At 38.6% G+C, this 19217-nt stretch overlaps 1 protein-coding gene across 1 annotated transcript in view; it reads left to right on the top strand.

Moving 5' to 3' along the window:
- The window catches only part of LOC124234637 (gamma-tubulin complex component 5), a gene marked incomplete at its 5' end in the record, with an annotated part of 29744 nt that extends 11356 nt beyond the window's left edge, over nucleotides 1-18388 (top strand). Inside the window, 12 exons of the mRNA XM_046651954.1 lie at nucleotides 212-327; nucleotides 1775-2043; nucleotides 3243-3441; nucleotides 4076-4264; nucleotides 5284-5466; nucleotides 11573-11657; nucleotides 11754-11874; nucleotides 12348-12526; nucleotides 13735-13860; nucleotides 14502-14590; nucleotides 16629-16729; nucleotides 17742-18388. Of these exons, the coding sequence (XP_046507910.1) occupies nucleotides 212-327; nucleotides 1775-2043; nucleotides 3243-3441; nucleotides 4076-4264; nucleotides 5284-5466; nucleotides 11573-11657; nucleotides 11754-11874; nucleotides 12348-12526; nucleotides 13735-13860; nucleotides 14502-14590; nucleotides 16629-16729; nucleotides 17742-17788 (1704 nt within the window). The remainder of the gene's footprint in view (nucleotides 1-211; nucleotides 328-1774; nucleotides 2044-3242; nucleotides 3442-4075; nucleotides 4265-5283; nucleotides 5467-11572; nucleotides 11658-11753; nucleotides 11875-12347; nucleotides 12527-13734; nucleotides 13861-14501; nucleotides 14591-16628; nucleotides 16730-17741) is intronic.
- Nucleotides 18389-19217: the final 829 nt, after the last annotated feature.

Here is a 19217-nt window from a genome sequence, read left to right as displayed (position 1 = left end):
ACTCTCAAGAAGGTCCTGGTATGGACTACAGACAATGTGGTTAGCTCATATTTAGGTGAATTTTTCATAAGGATTTTATAGCACATGTTTTGGATTTTTAATTTATTACTTTGTTCCAGAAAACTCTAAAGGCATTTCAGAAATGTTCAACCCTCATTTTGTCCAGAGATGAGGGATTTCTGAGAATGAACTTTGCGTGATCTCTTCTCAGGTCTCCCTGCTCTTCTCTCTCTGGGTGGAGACAGTGCGGCCCTACCTGCAGACTGTGGATGAGTGGATTGCACACGGGCATCTGTGCGACTGCGCCAGGGAGTTCATCATCCAGAGGTGAGGGCCAGCGACACACAGCACAGGAGACACACTGAGCACTGGTTTTACCCTTTTTTCTCTCACGGGAAAATTGTTCACTTTGAGTAGTTTCAAGTGATACTGAGGGAGAGCAGTTCAAATGACAGAGGTGTGTTGCTACCATACTCAGGTTCTGTTGCATTTTTATAGAAGATGTCATGTACCAGCCAAAAATAGTCTTTTTCCAAGTTTCTTGTCAGTTTACAGCTCTGCATAGCAAATTATATTTCTGAATGATGGTGTGTTTATGGCTGGCTGGTATGGTAAAAGGTGCACTGCTTCCTATAAAATGAATTTAGATGATATCAAATGACTTCAGCTATTCCCATTATAAATTACCAATAAGATAAGAGATATGAAAATAATACAGAATATGCTTCTAATATATTTGTTTCTCCAAATTATTCTTTTTTCCCTTCTTAGTATACTGTATAGTAAAACAAGGAAAAATCTTAATCCACTTATGATTCCTCTTCAGTTAATTGACTGTTCTGAACAGAATCATAGAAACTGCAACACAGAACTGTTGGCACTCTCTTAACTCAGTTTTAAGTTGTGCAGTCTGTTTAGATAGAGGTTTTTATTGAGAGCAATCCATTTAATTCAAGGATAACTTTAAGTCCTTAGAACTCTGGAAAGGTAACCCTGTTTACTCAGTGCTCATATAAATGAGCTGGCCTGTCTTTAACTAAATCTTGCATCTGTCATTATATCCTGTTTCATCTATCTCACATGAGAACTTTTGTAAAAAGGGGATTCTGACTGCTTTTAGAGAGTGATAAGTGACCATCACTTTGTTCTTAAGAATCTTTGTGGGGAGGGCCTGGCCCCATAGCATGGTGGTTAGGTCTGGGGCACTCTGCTTCAGTAGCACAGGTTTCCAAGTTCTAATCCCGGGCACAGACCCACACCAGTCATCAGCTATGCTGTGGCAGTGGCCCACATACAAAATAGAAGAAAATTGGCACAGATGTTAGCTCAGGCCTAGTCTTCCTCAAGCAAAAAAGAGGAAGATTGGCATCAGATGTTGTCTCTAGGCCAATCTTCCTCAGGGGGGAAAAAAAAAGAATCTATGTGGTAAAAAGATGTGGAAGTCTGGAGGTTACTTTCACAGGAGACGGCAAATGGATAAACTTTTATTCTATCTCCAAAGAGGAGCAAATTAATCATTTTGTTTAATTCCAATTCGAGAAACTTTCTACTTAGTTAAATTTTATGTATGTCATTCAAAGTATTTATCCACTTTTCTGTGTTAAACTGAAGTCAGACAAAACCCCTGCCCATTTTGCCTGAAGATTGCTTCATTTTACTAATAATTGATATTGCTGTATTTTGGAATGCCTGGACAACATGCCTGAGAAAGAACAGATGTACTGTTGTTTTTACGAAAAAAGTTAACGTTTAAAATTCTTTTGCATTTCCATAGAAACAAAAATGTTCCAGTAAATCACAGAGACTTTTGGTATGCAACTTACACACTGTACAGTGTATCGGAAAAGACAGAAAATGAAGAAAAAATGAGTGATAATGCCAGTGCAAGTTCTGGCAGTGACCAAGGGCCCTCCAGCAGGCAGCACACCATGGTGTCCTTCCTTAAACCTGTCCTTAAGCAGATCATAATGGCGGGCAAGTCGATGCAGCTGCTGAAGAACCTACAGTGTGTGGAGAGCACCACATGCCAGGCCACAGCCAGAGGTAGTGGGTCCCTTCCTCATGTGTCTCTCTCAGCATTGGGGCTACTACTCTCTCTTCACTCTTGTCATCCTGAGATGCATCATTATTTTGTAGTTTGAAAATTATCAAAAGCTTTTATTTTCATGGAAATTATCACCATGATCAAATCAGTAGATCATGCTACTCCTGATTGAAAAAAGATTGTCCTCATTGGAAACTTTCATCACTATGTTTGAAAGGCAGTGAGAGTAAGTTCCACATGCATTTTCCTTACTCTTGATTCCTTAGGACCAGTCCTTTAAAAAATAATTCTCTGGCATTTCTTAGTGCAGTACAGCATTTAACTCTTGAGGACCATGAACCCTGGGAGACAGGAATTTGTTGATGAGCAATTCAGACTTGACCGTAGATTTTGAGAAAATCTTGATATAATTTCTGATCTTTTTGTTGCAATTTAAGCAATATGCTTAAAGTTTTATCAACTGACTAAAAAGACTTTAGAGGTATAAATGTGACTTTAGTTATTTTGTTTGTAAATCTCCCTAATGTCATATTAATTATTTTGTATTATTGTATCTACTTTAAATAATATTTTCAGTTTGAGGAATATTTCTTTTTTTTTTTTAAGGTTTATTTTTCTTTTTTCTCCCCAAAGCTCCCCAGTACATAGTTGCATATTTTAGTTGTGGGTCCCTGCAGTGGTGGCATGTGGGATGCCGCCTCAGCATGGCCCAATGAGTGGTGCCTTGTCCACGCCCAGGATCTGAACCTGCAAAACCCTGGGCCGCTGAAGCAGAGCGCACCAACTTAACCACTCGGCCACGGGGCCGGCCCCTGGAATATTTCTTTTTTGACTGAGTAATAAAATTTAATGAGCTTTCCAGGGTCTCTATCGGAAGTGTTTTTTTCCGGTGAAATTATGACTCCTGTTAGTGTGATCATAGTGCTGTTCAGTATGGTGGTAACTTAACTTTCAAGCATCCTGCTTAGGATATTACTCTATTCAGCAAAAAATTAACTTATGCTTTGAGTGTTTAACCATAAACTTTGCACTTGTCTAACAGAGGATGTAAAATGTTTAGCTGTGCTATACTGTAAAGGTAATGAAACAGGGATAGACACTCGTAGGCCAAAGGAAAAAAAACAGGCTATATTAAGATACAATTACTTAATATCATTTAATGTTATTACTTCACCTTACATATTTCTTTATGTTCCAGATGCAGAAAGAAAAAGCTTGTATACCCTCTTTCTGGAATCTGTACAGTCACGTCTTCGACATGGGGAAGAACCCACTGCACAAGTCCTCACTGAGCAGCAGGAGACCAAAGGGAACCTAATTAAGATTCAGTCCATTGCTGAAAGGCATCTGGAACTGGATGACGTTCATGATCCACTGCTGGCAATTAACTTTGCAAGGTGATAGATTTTCAATGACTGAAATGGCGGAATCTGTTCAATGTTCAGGAACTATTTATTTCTGCCAAGTAGGGCTTTCCAGTCTTAAAAATAAAAACCTTTGTAGCCTATCCTTCTTGATGAATGGAATACAAGAAGATATTATGTTCACTTATTTCAGATGTATAATTTGTCCTCCTTGTTGTTTATGAAAGTCCACAGACTATCATATGCCCTAGGCCCATGGGAAATGCTTTCACTGGTACAGAAGATGCTCATGAAAATCTAGGTCATAGGTGGGCCTCAGACACACACATTGAGTCAGACCCTTCTTCTGCTTAAAATATGTCTTGACCCTTATGTGCTTTTAGCCCCATAAAATAAGTCATTAGTACCTACACAAAGCCCCATTGCCTTTGGCCATCATTCACTCTCTGTGGCCCTAATGGCTAGAAAGACCTACTCAGTACTTAACACTAAAGCAGAAGTGACTGAACAACTGGTTCACTGAAAGGACAGTTTTGGGGGAATATAGTTTCTGTAATAGTTGGTAATTTTAAGACTAAAGGTAAAAAATGGGACTCTGGAGTTTTGATTTAAGAGAATTCTGTTGAAAGCAGCTCATAAAAAATAGACTCACATTTTTATCTTAAAGGTTGTATTTAGAACAGAGTGACTTTCACGAGAAGTTTGCTGGTGGAGATATATGTGTGGATAGATCATCAGAATCTGTGACGTGCCAGACATTTGAGTTAACGCTGAGATCTTGCCTCTATCCTCATATTGACAAGCAGTATCTAGATTGCTGTGGAAACCTCATGCAAACTCTAAAAAAAGATTACAGGTATAAGGGAGTCGTTTAGCTTTGGAAGTAATCAGTAGTTTATTATACTTTAAGAACTGTTGGAATTATTTTAAAACCTGTATTTCAAGTTAATTTTTATTATAGTAGGAAATGGGTACTCAATAAACAGTTTTCTTTTGAGAGAATCAATTAACCATCAGTGTTTTCCTAACTATGTTGTGGAATTTATTTCTGAGACTCTGTCCCAAAAGAAATAAAGAAAAAGCTTATTGCACAAAAATGCCCATCATAGAGTTTGCTATCACAAGGGAAAACATGAAATTACTTAGTAATGAATGACTGTTTCTTTAAATTATTGCATATCCATATTAAAATATGGCATATCAAGGGGCTGGCCCCGTGGCCGAGTGGTTAAGTTCGCGCGCTCCGCTGCAGGCGGCCCAGTGTTTCGTTGGTTCGAATCCTGGGCGCGGACATGACACTGCTCATCAAACCACGCTGAGGCAGCGTCCCACATGCCACAACTAGAAGGACCCACAACGAAGAATAAAAATTAGAATAAAATCTTAAAAAAAAAAAAAAAAAAATATGGCATATCAATATCATGTATGAACTTTATAAAGTTCATAAAAATTATGTTTACACAGAGTTTTAAATAATGTAAAATGTTCTTAAAGCTTAAAAGGCAAGATATATAATATGATAGGAACTATGTTTTTTTAAATGCATAGAAAACAAGACTGGAAATAAATAGCCCAAATATTAACGATGGAAATTCACTATGAATGGTAGGATTTGGATTAACTTTTTTTCGTTACACTTTTGTGACTTTGCCCAATTTTCTACAATGTTATGAAAAAATCATTTATTTCTTTCTGATAATTAAACATTTTTATTATTAAAAATGTCTTTAAGAGGTGTTAGTATTTCTTATTTTAGTAAACGTAGAATGTAAACCAGTTTTCTCTAAAAATAGTAGCATACAATACTTGGTACTGATCCAGAATCCTGTCTGATGAGCTTAAGATCTTTCTGTCACTTATTTTCTCTCTATTCAGGTTGGTCGAGTACTTGCAGGCCATGAGAAATTTTTTCTTAATGGAAGGTGGAGATACCATGTATGACTTCTACACATCAATTTTTGATAAAATAAGAGAAAAGGAAACCTGGCAGAATGTGTCATTTCTTAATGTACAGCTCCAAGAAGCAGTAGGACAACGTTATCCTGAAGACAGTTCACGGTAAAATACGGGAGCAAACTTTTATTTTAAAATATTATGAAATAATCCATGTATCACAACTCTTCTATAAATTTTTATATATATTACCTTATTTAATCTTCACACTAACCTATGAAGTTTACTAATGTTATTTTACAAATTAGAAAACTGAGACAGCAGGTAGCTAAATGACTTGCCCACTAAGCAAAAGGAGACAATGAGATGGGACCATGCAGCCTTTCAGAATCTGATGGCTTCCCTCACGTGACTAGAGTCAGTGCTGGCCTTTGGCTGTGGCATGTCTCGGTTCCATGTGCCTTGCCCTCCAGCCAGCTGCACAGACTCCTTACACAGTAGTCTCGGTCAGCACTCTAAGACAGTGAGAGCAGAACCCTCAGGGCCTGCTGAAACTTGAGCTCCAGGCCTCACAGACCCTCACTTCCACCACATGCAGTTGGTGAAACCGAGCGACATGCCAGCCCAGTCAGGGGTGGGAAATAGATTCTGCCACTTAATGGGTGAAGTTGCATGTTCTAAAACTGTTATATAGGTTTCCCCTGTTGTCCAAAAGTAGAACTTTCCTATGAAAGCTTTCTTAAGCCAAAATGGTGTAAAGCGATAAAGCAATTACCATTAATTTATATGGGAAAAAATTTTGAGTGTTCCCAGACCCGAAAAATAACCTACCAAAATAAATTGAGGTAAAGCACAGATGCTCACAGACACAGTGCAGAGCTCTGGCGCCTTGATCCTGAGTGTAGTTCCCAGGGAAGGAGCTTGGCGACTCTGGCCTTGCTCCTGGTGGGCACTGCCTCTGTAACGACTCACTGCAAAGCAAGTGCTGGGGCCGCCCCGTAGCTGAGTGGTTAAGTTCACGTGCTCCGCTGCAGCGGCCCAGGGTTTCACGGGGTCGGATCCTGGGCACAGACATGGCACTGCTCATCAGGCCATGCTGAGGCGACATCCCATATAGCACAACCAGAGGCACTCACAACTAGGATATGCAACTGTGTACCTGGGGGCTTTGGGAAGAAGAAGAAAAAAGAAAAAAAGAAAGATCTGCAACAGACTTTAGCTCAGGTGCTAATCTTTAAAAAAAAAAAAAAGTGCTAAACGCTGTTTTTGCTTTTTGCCTTTTTTCATAAAAGCGAACATCCTTGTCAGATTTCTTTCAGTTAGCAAAAACAGGTACAAATATAGGTTTTTTGTAAAAGCTAGCTTTTGGATCATGGAGGAAACCTGTATAGGCTTATCCCTGACGTGGAGCTAACCTGCCCTTTGCTGGTGTCAGTCTGCCTGCTGAGCGACTGGCCAGGGCTGGGGGTTGGTACCGGCACGTCTCTGTGGAGCAGAGGCTCATCTTCCACAGTGTTTGGCCATCCTCTTTCCTGTTCTATGTCTCTGCTTGGCTTCCTTTCTTGGCTCCCTCAGTGGTCCTGCAAAAGTCATCATGATAATGGTTAACATTCATTACATGCCAGGTAAGGCATTCTCTTCCCACAGCCACACCAGGTTACCAACTTTCTACTACTTAGTAGATTATTCCTTTTATTTCTATGTCATTCTTTTATTACCTTTAATTCTTCCATAAAAGCAGAATTTTCATCAATTATGTGGTTAGTAAAAGCAGGGTAACTGCTGGATTCTTTTCATAATAAGAAATTGGTGCCCAGCAACCCCCAGAGGGAGCTAGGGAAGGTTATGTTTTTCATTATCAGCAGAAACTCTTGAATCTTGTTAGATTTAATATGTTTCAATCTATTACAGTTATCCTTTTTTTTGTTGCTCAGACTGTCCCATCTTTACCTAGAGGGAAGCCCTTCACTTGACCGTGGTAATCTCAGAGAGTATCCTTTCAAGAGTGGATGTCCAGGCTCATCCTGTGCACTTCCTGCCCCCAACATGTGTGCCTCTCCCACGAGCGCTTGTCCTGTCTCTTTGGTGGCTTAAAAAGCCATCTGTCTCGGTGCCGGAGTATTCCTCTGTACTGGATTGTCCCTGCTTCTGGGCTCTCTCAGTGGATGGAGCTAGGAAATAAGTAGAAAGAGAAAAATGTTCATGTAGATATTTCCAACTTATATTAAAGATTACAGCATTTCACTTCTTTGATTTTCCTTTGTATCTCTTCCTATGAGTGCTAACACATTAACATGCTTTTTGGTTTTATTCTACAATAAGTAGTAGTAATTTCAAAGTAACAATAACAGCAACAAGGCCACTAAGAATTTAAAACATGCTTGTGATTATTTTCTCTTCCTATACTTTGAAGTCATCAGAATCCTGTGTTTCAAGGTCACTTGGAGTAATTCTTTGTGTGATTATGCCACCACCTTGACATAGGGTCAAGTTCATTTGTTTTAGTTTCTTTTCTGCTTTTAGAAATTGCTTTTTTTCTTTTCTTGATTGAATTTTCTTTCTTGTTTACTAAAACAGCATATTTTTCTTAAGTTAAAATCACTGGTACAAAGGTACTTTTAGGGAGATATGCCTTCTATTCCTGTTCCTGCCCATTTTCTCCCTTCCCTGTTGCTAACCATTTTTATTAGATTTGTTTTATCTTTCTAGTGTTTATTTTTTGGACCCAAAAACATATGTTTGTGTATTCCTTTTCCTCCTCACATTACATAAAGGTAGCGTGTAGTACATACTCTCTGACACCTGGTTTATTTTTCTTACATAACTAAAATATATCCCAACCTACTCCATTTGCAGGCTAGAGAGCTTGTGCTCATTCCTTTACAGCTGACGGGCTTTCCACTGTGTTCTTTCAACCAGTTGTCCTATGGGTAGACATGTGGGTTTCTATTCTTTTGCTGTGCATGTATGCAATGGCTAGTCTTGTACATTTCACTTCATACTTTTGCCCATATAAATTTGCAGTATATTCCTAGAATAGGATTGCCAGGTGAAAGGGTAAAAACATGTGTAATTCTGCTAGCTGTTACCAAATTTCTCTTCATAAAGGTTGTATCTTTTCTAATTCCTACCAACAATATGTAGAGTGGCTTTCTCTACAGCCTCACCAACAGAATATGTTGTCAGACTTTTGGATTTTAGCCAGTCTAATGGTGAGAAATGGTATCTCAGTGTAGTTTAATTTACATTTTTCTAATTATGAATGAGTTTAGTCATCTTTAGATATGTTTATTTTTGCATTTCTGTCAGCATCGCGTTATTGGTCTTCAGCGCCTGCATTTTTAGAAACTCTTTATATAGGTTTTCCAATTTGACATTTGTCTTTTTATTCTGCTTATGATAAAACAATTTTTTGTTTTTGTTTTGTCATGCAGACGTTTCTTAGTTTTTTTTTATTTTTTGTTTGTTTCTTAGTTTTATAATGTATCAGTCTTTTATTGGTTCTGGATTTTAAATCATAGTTAAAGTTTTACTCTCTCCCATGTTCTAAAGAAATTTACTCATCTTTTCTTCTAATGCTTGAATGGATTTTTTTACATTTAGATATTGATCCACTTGGAATTTATCCTGCTAAAAAACATGAGAAATAGATCCAGTTTTATCTTTTTCCAAATGACTAGTTGGTTCCTATCATTTATTTCTTTTAAAAAAAAAATCTGTCTTTCCCCTATTTGAGATGCCCCTTTATCATTAAATTTTCATATGTACTTGAGTCTCTTTGTAGATTTTTCCATCTTATTTCATTGTTCTGTCTGTTTATTCATGTGCTAGTAGCATTCTATTTTAATAATAAGGTTTACTGGCCATTCTTTCTTATTTATTTTTCCAAATGTACATTATCATCAACTTGTCAAGCTCCACCAAAACAAAAATCTTGATGGTATTTTCATTGAGATTGCGGTCCATTCATAAATTAACCCAGGACAAATGAGCCACCCCTGGGGACCCCTGCTGCCATGGCTTCCATGTGTTCTAGGTGCCTGTCTGTGCCCTCAGGCTCACTGAGTCCGGGCCCACGAGTCTCCTTGGTTCCAGCATCAATGCCAGCACTGCTTTCCTGCCCTTCCCAGTTTCCCCCGCCTTACACCGCTCCCATGTCCCTGTTGCTCTTTCTGAAGCCTCCCTGCAGGCCCTTTGCCCTCCACCTGCCCTTGGTGTAGCTTCTCACTCTCCTGCCTCAGCACTCCTGCCTGGGGCACTTATATTCCATGTTGATGGCTTCAGCGACCATTAATGACCTGCAGATCAGTACCTTTAGCCCAGGTGTCTACACAGTCAGCACCTCATGACTGTACTCGAATGTCATGTATCCAGAACTGAGCTCATTATTGTCTCATCCCAAACCACCCTTTGTTTCTTCTAGTCAAGCACCACTGTTCATCCTGGTGCTCAAAGGCAGTCTGTGGCTCACCCTAGATTCCTTCCTCTCTCCTGGTTCCCACACATCCCTAGTTGCTTGGTTCTGCCTCCTGGATAATGTTTCCCCTTAACTCTCAGTGCCTCCTAACCATCTCTGTCTCTCAGCCTCTCTCCCTTCCACTTGACCCCCACAGGGGTACCAGAGTGACCACAATAAACCAGCAACTCCCACCACCACTCACACTCAGGCTTCTCATTGGCACCTCATAACCGACGGACTGAGCTGCTTTTCATCAGAGAGAAAACTTTACTGTCTGGCTCATTTTTCTAGCCTCTTTTCGTATACACTTACACATGCAGACACATCATATGTTCTCTCCTATCACACTTTACATTTCAGGGATTCAGAATTTTTCTGGTTTCCCCAAAAGCTGTACTCTGCCCCCAGAAGCCTTCATGTGTCCTGCTGTCTCCAGTTACTTGCTCTTCCATTTGCATGGCCTGGCAGTGCTCTGCTCTCCTGCAAAGCTCTGCCTGGCCTGGCTTGGTGCAGCACCCACATCTGCTCAGTGACAGGAGGGTGACTCTGCATATTTCCTCTGGGCTGTGAGCGCCTGGAGAAGGAGAAGGAATTGACTTTCTTTCACCTGCTTAGCATGGTGCCTGACAAGATTTTCAGTAGGTGCCTACTAAGTAATTAGTGGATGCACAAGTAACACACTTATCAGCTGAAGAATGTTGGGACTAGTGCCTGTGACATGCAATGAATAGGCCAATTTATAAATCACATGCCACTCTTTACATCACTGGTTGTAAGGCTGACTCCCCACCTCTGCCTTACACTTAAACCTTCACTGGTCGGCATCCAGGCATCATTGCTTGGTACCTCTATAACTGTGGGAGTTTTAGGTAATTTCTCAGTCCCCAGACAAGACTACTCTGAGGATTAAATGAAATAAGGACACTTAAGTGCCATGTAGTGCCTGGCACAGGGACGTTTCCATGCAGCATGTTGGTTGCTTTCTTTCTATTGAGAGTCACATTCAAACCTGCGTTAGGAGAGAATGGAAAAAGCAGACCCCGTTCTCGTCGATGCACTTGCACACACACACTCTTCAGGATGAGGAAAGCAATCCCTCTCCACCACCCTCTGCAGAGGGTCCATCTTCTGAGCCTGTTGCTTGAATTTTACCAGAATTAAGCACCCACCCTATCATCATTATACAGGAGTCCCCCATTATCCTCAGGGGATATGTTCCAAGATCTGCAATGGATGCCTAAAACCACAAATAGTACTGAACCCTATATATATATACCCTTTTTTCCTATACATACATACCTATGATAAAGTTTAATTTATAAATTGGCTACAGTAAGAGATTAACAATAACTAATAAAATAGAACGATTATGACAACATACTATAATAAAAGTTACGTGAATGTGGTCTCTGTCTCACCCATTTAATATTTTCAAACCACAGTTGACCGTAGGTAACTGAAACCAAGGACGGCAAAACTGCAGATAAGGGGAACTATGGTATCTTTTCCCCTGACTTTGTCTTTTTTTCCTAATTAACTTACCACACTTGTTAAGTATCTCTTCTCTTTTATAGCTAAACTCATTATTTGAAAACTTTGCCCCTCTTCCTTATTTCTAAAACCAAATTCCTATTCTAGAATATATGCTGGAAAATATGGCTTTATTGGAATATTTGTATTCCTTTTATGAAATACAATGTCTTTTTTGGAATATGATGTAAATAAATGTTAAAATGCTAATTTTTTTTAAAGAACATTTTTATATGAGCATAGTACTTTCACACAAACTAAAACTAAAATTTCTTTATCTAGTCTATCTATAACTTTTGAAAATGTTGACACAGCTAAGAAGAAACTCCCTGTTCATATTTTAGATGGTCTGACCCTGAGCTACAAGGTATGTTCTGAATCTCTTTGTAAGAACATTGTTTTCTATTAAAACCTGCAAGTAATAGGTTACTTTCTCCTCTAATTTTCTGTTTTGTTCTCATAGGTCCCATGGCCTGTGGACATTGTTATAAGTTTGGAATGTCAAAAAATTTATAATCAGGTGTTCCTTCTCTTATTGCAAATAAAGTGGGCAAAATATAGTCTGGATGTTTTACTCTTTGGTGGTAAGATTTGTTTTCAAGAGATAAATCACAATTTTATTTTAGCCCTGAGAAAAAGAGGTGGTGATCTTTGCTCATTTTTTAATGTATACTCAAGTGCCCAAATGGTATGTATTTGTAGCAGCGGTTTTACAGACATCAGAATTAACTTCCCTGAATGAAATACCAGGAAATTATACTACATTCAATCTGAAATACAATAACTTGATTAGGAATTTATCCAGAAAAAATATTCTTCATAGATTATGCAAAAATTTTTAATAACAAGTTAACGGGACTTTGCATTTACATTTTAATCACAGTGATAATGAAAGTGACACAGGGAACTTTTCACTGCTTCACCTTCCAGACACCCTGGAGGTGGGTCCCTGCTGCACACCCGGCAGAGTGCTCTTTGTGGGGTTGACTGTGCTGTGTGCGTTTGGGGTTTGAGTACATGCTCTTCCCACCCACTCTGCTCTTTCAACCTTTTACAGAACTGGCTAGTACTGCTGAAAAACCACAACTTAAAGAAGAAGTTTTATGTGAGCAAGACACAGCTGCTCAGTTTGGACCACAAAAGGAACCAGTGAGACAGCAGATTCATCGTATGTTCCTCTTGAGAGTGAAGCTCATGCACTTTGTGAACAGCTTGCACAACTACATTATGACCAGGGTTCGTGTCTGTGTGTCTGCCTCAGTTCTGTCCCCTTGTATACAGCTATTCATAGAGAATTATTTGTGATATATTTATAAATACAAAGGAGCCCACAAAATACTTCTAGACTATAAATATGAAAATAGCACACATAAAAAATTTGATCATAAAATAACATGGCAGCAGGGGGAATTTTTTTTAAATATTCCAGAGCATGTGTGTCCAGAGACTGCTGCCCCGCCTGTCCAGTGACCCCTTGGGACAGGCACACCCAGAGCTCCTCTTTTCGAATTGCCTTCAGAATTTGCTGCATAGTTCTTTAAATTTCGTTAGTGGTGACACAGCTGTCCCTGGAAAATGACACCAATTTTTAGTAACAGCCAGAATCCATCAGGCTGGTGTAGTATGTAAGGAGGAAGATACAGCCTGATTATATACTTTTTTCCTCAAAAACAAGAAGTAACTCATTACAAAGTAAATGAAACTGCTTTTCATATACATCCTAGAATGAGATCTAGAGGAAGTCTGGAAGAGGAGTTCAGATATTTGAACAGTAGCAGTATTTTTGGAGGATAGTACTCATTTGTGGTTTAAAGCTTGCTTAAAAAACCTCATTTGTAGTCATTCTGGTATATAAGTTCTAAAACCACCTCCTTTGGGTGAAGTGAGCCTTCGAAGCCTTTGTTTTAGATAGGGTGCATATGGCAGAAGAGCTCTCTGATTCCCGTGATTTAGTGGGCTTCAGAGGGCCAGCCCTAAGCCTTTAATTGTTGAGAATAAATGGTAGGAGTTTAAGTATTTGCTTAATTTGTTTTTTGTTTTCTATTTAAAATATATCTATGCTCCTTTAAAAGAAAGACCAGTATACAAACAGTGGAACTCACGAAAATGTATACATTCAATTTAACTGATAATTGTTTTTAAAAAGTCAATGTATTTTCTATACAGTTTGATATATTTGCCCCTCCCTCCCAGGAACAGTCTGCTAGTCCAAAGTGAGGCATTTATTCACTGTGAAGGGTGTGTCCTAAAGGACTGGCCCCACCATCATTCTAGATAAGAACGTCAACCTTTAAAGAAGGTACTTTATAAACTCTACAGATGTGATTATTGAAGGAGGAATTTGAGAGGAGTAGAAGAGGTTGGTAAAAAGTTTTGTGTCTGGCATACAAGTCCTCAAAGTAGTCTGCTGATCTGCTGATTTAACTTCATCTTTCTCTTCCAAGATTCTTCACAGTACGGGGCTGGAGTTTCAACATCAAGTTGAGGAAGCCAAGGATTTAGATCAGTTGATTAAAATTCACTATAGATATTTGTCAACCATCCATGATCGATGTTTGCTGAGAGAAAAGGTACATGAGATGTCACCTGCAGACTTGGCCACCAAGGCAGGAGTGAAGCTGGCCAAGGGAAGTTGTCCCGCTGCTTTGGAATTTTATACTTATTAAGCTTCTTTTCTGCAGAATATTCTTTAAGGAAGAACCAGATCAAATGAAGTTATAAGTGTGTGCCATATTATCAGAAATTATACCTGAAAGAAACAGTTGAGAACTGTACTGTGACAGTCTTCACTCACTCTGCACTGCACTTGGATTCAGTTGGAAAATTGTATCTGTAGCTGTGGAGTAATAGTGCTTTAGTCAGGAAGCATGTCCAGCTTTGTGTGAATTCAGGGGATTAAATCATTTTTACAGCCACTGGACTGACTTGCTCTATTTCAGTGGTGAATTTAAATGGCCATCCCAGGATGTGGTAGCTTACTCTATTTGTCAGACTCTGCTACTACTGCTACCTCTATCACAGGTGCAGTAGATGTGTGGACCAATTCCAAGTGCACTCTATTCAGAGCCTCGAAACCTTCCTTATGATGTAGGAGGCAGTCATTGTACTGATGACAGTTTTCTGTGACTCATTTAAATTATGTAAAAGTGTTGGTGTCAGTGTCCAAGCATAGTTACAGAGCCAGTGTTCTCTCTGTGGCTTTGCTCTCCAGGTCAGCTTTGTGAAGGAAGCCATCATGAAGGTGTTGAACTTGGCTCTCATGTTTGCAGAGGGCTGGCAGGCGGGCCTGGGGGCTTGGCAGTAAGTATGTGGCCTGTGGAACCTCTGTGCTATGACTGTTTTGCCTTACCTTTTAACTGGCTTCATCTAGGAGCTTTTTTTTCCCTCTAGGCCATACGTCACATATACTTGTATTTAGGGAAAGAATTGAATAATCGAATTTGTTCACCTAAACTAGGCCACATCAAGAATTGTGCAATTCTTTTATGAGTGGTAAAACAATAAAAACTGACGTCTTTTAATTAGGACAAGCAAATATTCTTAGATTACATGCATGTTTTGTTTTATAGATTTTGTTAAGTTTTTGTTATGAACACCTTCAAACATACACAGAGGTAGAGAAAACAGCAGACAAACCCCAGGTACCCATCACCCCTCTTCAGCAGTTACCAGCAGCAGTTCTCATCTTTGTTCACCAACCACACCCACTTACTTGCTGAATTATTTTACAACAAATTCTCTACATCATGGTAGATTATAGTCCAAAGTTGTACTTTACTTTCAGAGTGTTTATTATTCATACCTGCCACATAGAAAGGCAGGTGCCCTGCAGTCAGACGACAGGTGAGGAGGAACTTCCTCTTCGATCTAGAGCACCATCCTCTACTCTTAGCTTCAGTGTACAGCTCAGTAGTTTGTCCCTGTCTTGTTTATAAAATTAATGCAATGATAATGCTGCCATTACTTCCCTGAAATAAAAGTGCAAGCGAGCCTGGATGACCTGGTTGTTGCGATACTAGTCAGTGTTACTGAGGAGGTAAGAGTTCACTATAGTGCTAATTTAATTAAAAATCTTAACCTGTGCCTATATCAAAATATTCTGAATGAAGAAACTAAGATAGTAGGTAAAATTCATAATTGCAGGGATGTAAACAGATTTCTTACTTGCTTTTTGCTGTCTCAAAGTGTGTAAAGTATATTTCTCTTTCCATGTCACTGGAGGGTGAAGGAGAAAATAATAATACTGCTGCATATGCTTTGCTGAAATTGAACTGCTTCAGTTTCTTCAACATGTAACTTGTAAGAAAAAAGCAGGTTGGGGCCGGCCCGGTGGCGCAGCAGTTAAGTTCGCACGTTCCGCTTCTCAGCGGCCCGGGGTTCGCTGGTTCGGATCCGGGGTGCGGACATGGCACCGCTTGGCACACCATGCTGTGGGTAGGCATCCCACATATAAAGTAGAGAAAGATGGGCACGGATGTTAGCTCAGGGCCAGGCTTCATCAACAAAAAGAGGAGGACTGTCAGTAGTTAGCTGAGAGCTAATCTTCCTCAAAAAAAAAAAAAAAAAAAAAAGCAGGGAGTGAGGAGGACTTAAGTATAAGAACCATCGCAATTTATGGAAATTAATTGATCCTGATTCAAACTTAAAGCAGAAAAGTGAAAAATTGCAAAAGCAATGTGAAATTTGACCACTGATTATTTGATGATATAAAAAATCATTGTTAAATATTTTTAAGCAGATGGTATTGTAGCTTTGTTTTAAAAAGAGTCTTTATCTTTAATATATCCACACTGAAGTATTTATGACTGAAATGCTGTGATGTCTCAAATTGCTTCTCATTGTGATGGGGCTGGGGTGTATGTAGGACTGCCTGGGGCTGCATGACTGCTCGTCTTGAGTGTGGGCATGTGAAAGTCCACTGAGTAGTTCTCTCCTATATATGTCTGATTTCCCATAGTAAAAAGTTTTATAATAATTTTAAAATTTGCGATTTCATATCTTTAACGTGTTCTTTATTTCTAAAAGAAGATATGCTTATGAAAAGTAAAAACACAGGCCTGTCAAATGGAAAAGGGAATATCCCCAGTCATCCTAGCTCCAGGACTCAGTGCCATCCTGAAACAGAAGTTTTATATCCTGCTGAGCGTTTCCTTCAGATGCTTGGAAAGTTTTTATTTTAAAGTAAAGCAGGAAATTTTATATTTTATTTTATAATCTTTAGACTTAGGATTCTAAATAATTAAACTGAAGTACATTTAACATTACTCCAAAGGTATTTTGTAGCCTACCTATTGACCTCTTATGCACTTCTTAAACTGAAATTTACCTTCTTTCCTAGAATGGAATCTATAGAGAAAATGGAGTCTGATTTTAAAAACTGCCATATGTTTCTTGTAACCATTTTAAACAAAGCCGTCTGTAGAGGATCCTTTCCCCATCGTGAGTACACCATGTTAAAATATTACAGTTTTTATATTTTCTTGTATCTAAGTCTGTGTGTTATAGTTTTGGTACTGACCTCATGAAGATTAGAATTTTTCACCATTGCAAACCTGGAAGGTCCCTCAGCAGTTGTGCCATGCTTTGAACTGTTTTTTGAGAATAGCAATGGAACAAATGAATGTCAGATGTAAGACACTGAGACTAACGGTCTTGCTGTCTGGCGTGTCATTTGTTACAGCAGTGGTTCTAGAACTGTTACTGAATAAAGCAGATGGTAGAACAGGTTTTGGTTGACCTTTACTATCATGTATAACCTTTGTAACTATTCCCTTTCCAAAGATAGAAGGGTTTTTTTAGCAACTTAGAAACTTCCAAGGCTGCCTTTTGCACAAGGAAACGCAGGCCTGACAGTTTAGAACACAGTATGTGAAGCAGGCAGCGTCTGGGGTGCGTCACAGGGAGAAAAGAGCTATTTAATCTGCAAAAACAAAGAGCTAAATAGTATCTCTTTGCACGACTTTTTTTTGGAAAAGTATGCAGGGTTAATCTTTTCCCTATTTCTGCATATTCAAATTGTAATATATTCATTAAGAGCTAAACGTTTTTTAAAATGTTGTTAGAAATGTGTTAGAGGAAACATGGATGCATTTGTCCATTGTTGCTTTGGGTGATTCTTATGCAAGTAGATTCCATTCGTAGGTTAGAACATGGCATTTTGTGATGAACTGACCCATATGGTTTTATGACATATGAGACAAATGTGATTTGTTCAGTGAAACGCACAAACTTTTTGTTTTCAAAATTAAAATGATCTGAAATAGAAATAAATCTTACTTTTTGAATTTTTACTTAGTAAAGTTTATCATCTTGATTATACATTAAAAATAATCAATATTTTAATTAAAAATAGAAAAGTCTTTAAATACTTTCAGTTTTGAATTTATTAAAGCCTTATTCAGATGTTTTAAACCATTTTTTTTTTCCAACCTTATTTCTATTTTTCCCACAGTGGAATCTCTAGCACTGTCACTCATGGCTGGCATGGAACAGAGTTAAATGTCTTCAATGTAATAAATATCTCAGATTTAATCTTCATACATATGCATTTCCACCACATGCAGTTGAGAAGGAGCAATCTTTATTTTGGTTCATTTTAAAAATTGTTGTCTACTGTCTAGACAAGTAGATTTGTAGGTCTTTTCTCTGGAGATTATTGGATAGTATATAGGATTATGTGTATAAAATTGTATCAATAATGCAAAGTGTATATAGGCTGTTTACACTTACATTTCCTACTTTAAGCTCTAGATTTATGGTATTGATAATGTGAATTGTATCATTTTTGAAAATGTAATTATTAATATGAAAAATAAAGTACTTTAGTTAAATTCTTTAGTTCTCTTTTTACTTGGCCACAGAAGTTTTTTATGTAGAGTTTTACATACTGTCTTCCCTAAAGGTTGTCTTAGATTTGGTTGTCTCAAAAATGTATTTTTATGTGCCCGGGAAGTTCCAAAATGGAAAATAACTTTAATCAATATCAATAAATGTAAAAGCCAACTTCACTTAGGGCCATCTGTTGGTACATGCTTATTATTTGACATTTCTGAGCAATTTTTGTGAACAAGTTATATCTTAAATAAAATCATGCTTACCATTCAATTTTTCCACATTTTCTTTGTATGCTTCTTGGCATGTCTCCAGCACTTATGACTCAGCACTGTATTTACTACTTATTTTTAAAGAACAACTTCTGAACTCAAGGTAGCCTCAGAACTGAGCACCAGGCCTTCTCGCCCTCAGACCCAATCTCAATCATTTTGCTGCATTAGCATTTCCTGCATTCAGATGGCAAAGTCTGCGAACAAACCCTCCTGGGAACCAGCCCAGATCTGGGGCTTTACTCTGAAGTCTTGGAAGAAATTCACCAAGGAGGCCTTCAAATGCCAGGAGATGAACAGCTACTTCCAGGTCTCAAGAAAATATTTTTTTGTTTTGCTAGCCCTGAGATAACATTTCTTGCCAATCTTGCTCTTTTTGCTTGAGGAAGATTCGCCCTAAACTAACGTCTGTGCCAGTCTTCCTCTATTTTGTATGTAGGTCACCACCACAGCATGGCCCCCAACAAGTGGTGTAGGTCTGCACCCAGGAACTGAACCCGAGCCACGTAAGTGGAGCATGCCAAACTTAACCACTAGGCCATGGGACAAGCCCCAGTGTTTCCAAACCTAGGATAGAAGGTAAGTTTATTTATAGGATGTTTAGGAAAGGAAATATTTTCATTTTTAAAATGAGTATTTGCAATTAGTTGTTATCTCAACTGATTTTATACTGTATCTATATTTGACCCTTTCTCATGATGTTAAGAGTTTCCAAGGGGAGATTAGCAAGTTTTAATTGGAAGAAGAATAGACTTGACAAACTGTTACCAGTTGTTTTCTTTGGGAAGCAGCCTCCAAGATGGAGTTAGACGTGCAGAGTGCCC

This window comes from Equus quagga, unplaced genomic scaffold, assembly GCF_021613505.1.
Source record: "Equus quagga isolate Etosha38 unplaced genomic scaffold, UCLA_HA_Equagga_1.0 98290_RagTag, whole genome shotgun sequence".
Lineage (NCBI taxonomy): Eukaryota > Metazoa > Chordata > Mammalia > Perissodactyla > Equidae > Equus > Equus quagga.
The sequence above is the reverse complement of the archived record's forward strand: the minus strand, read 5'-3'. Positions and strand labels throughout refer to the sequence as shown.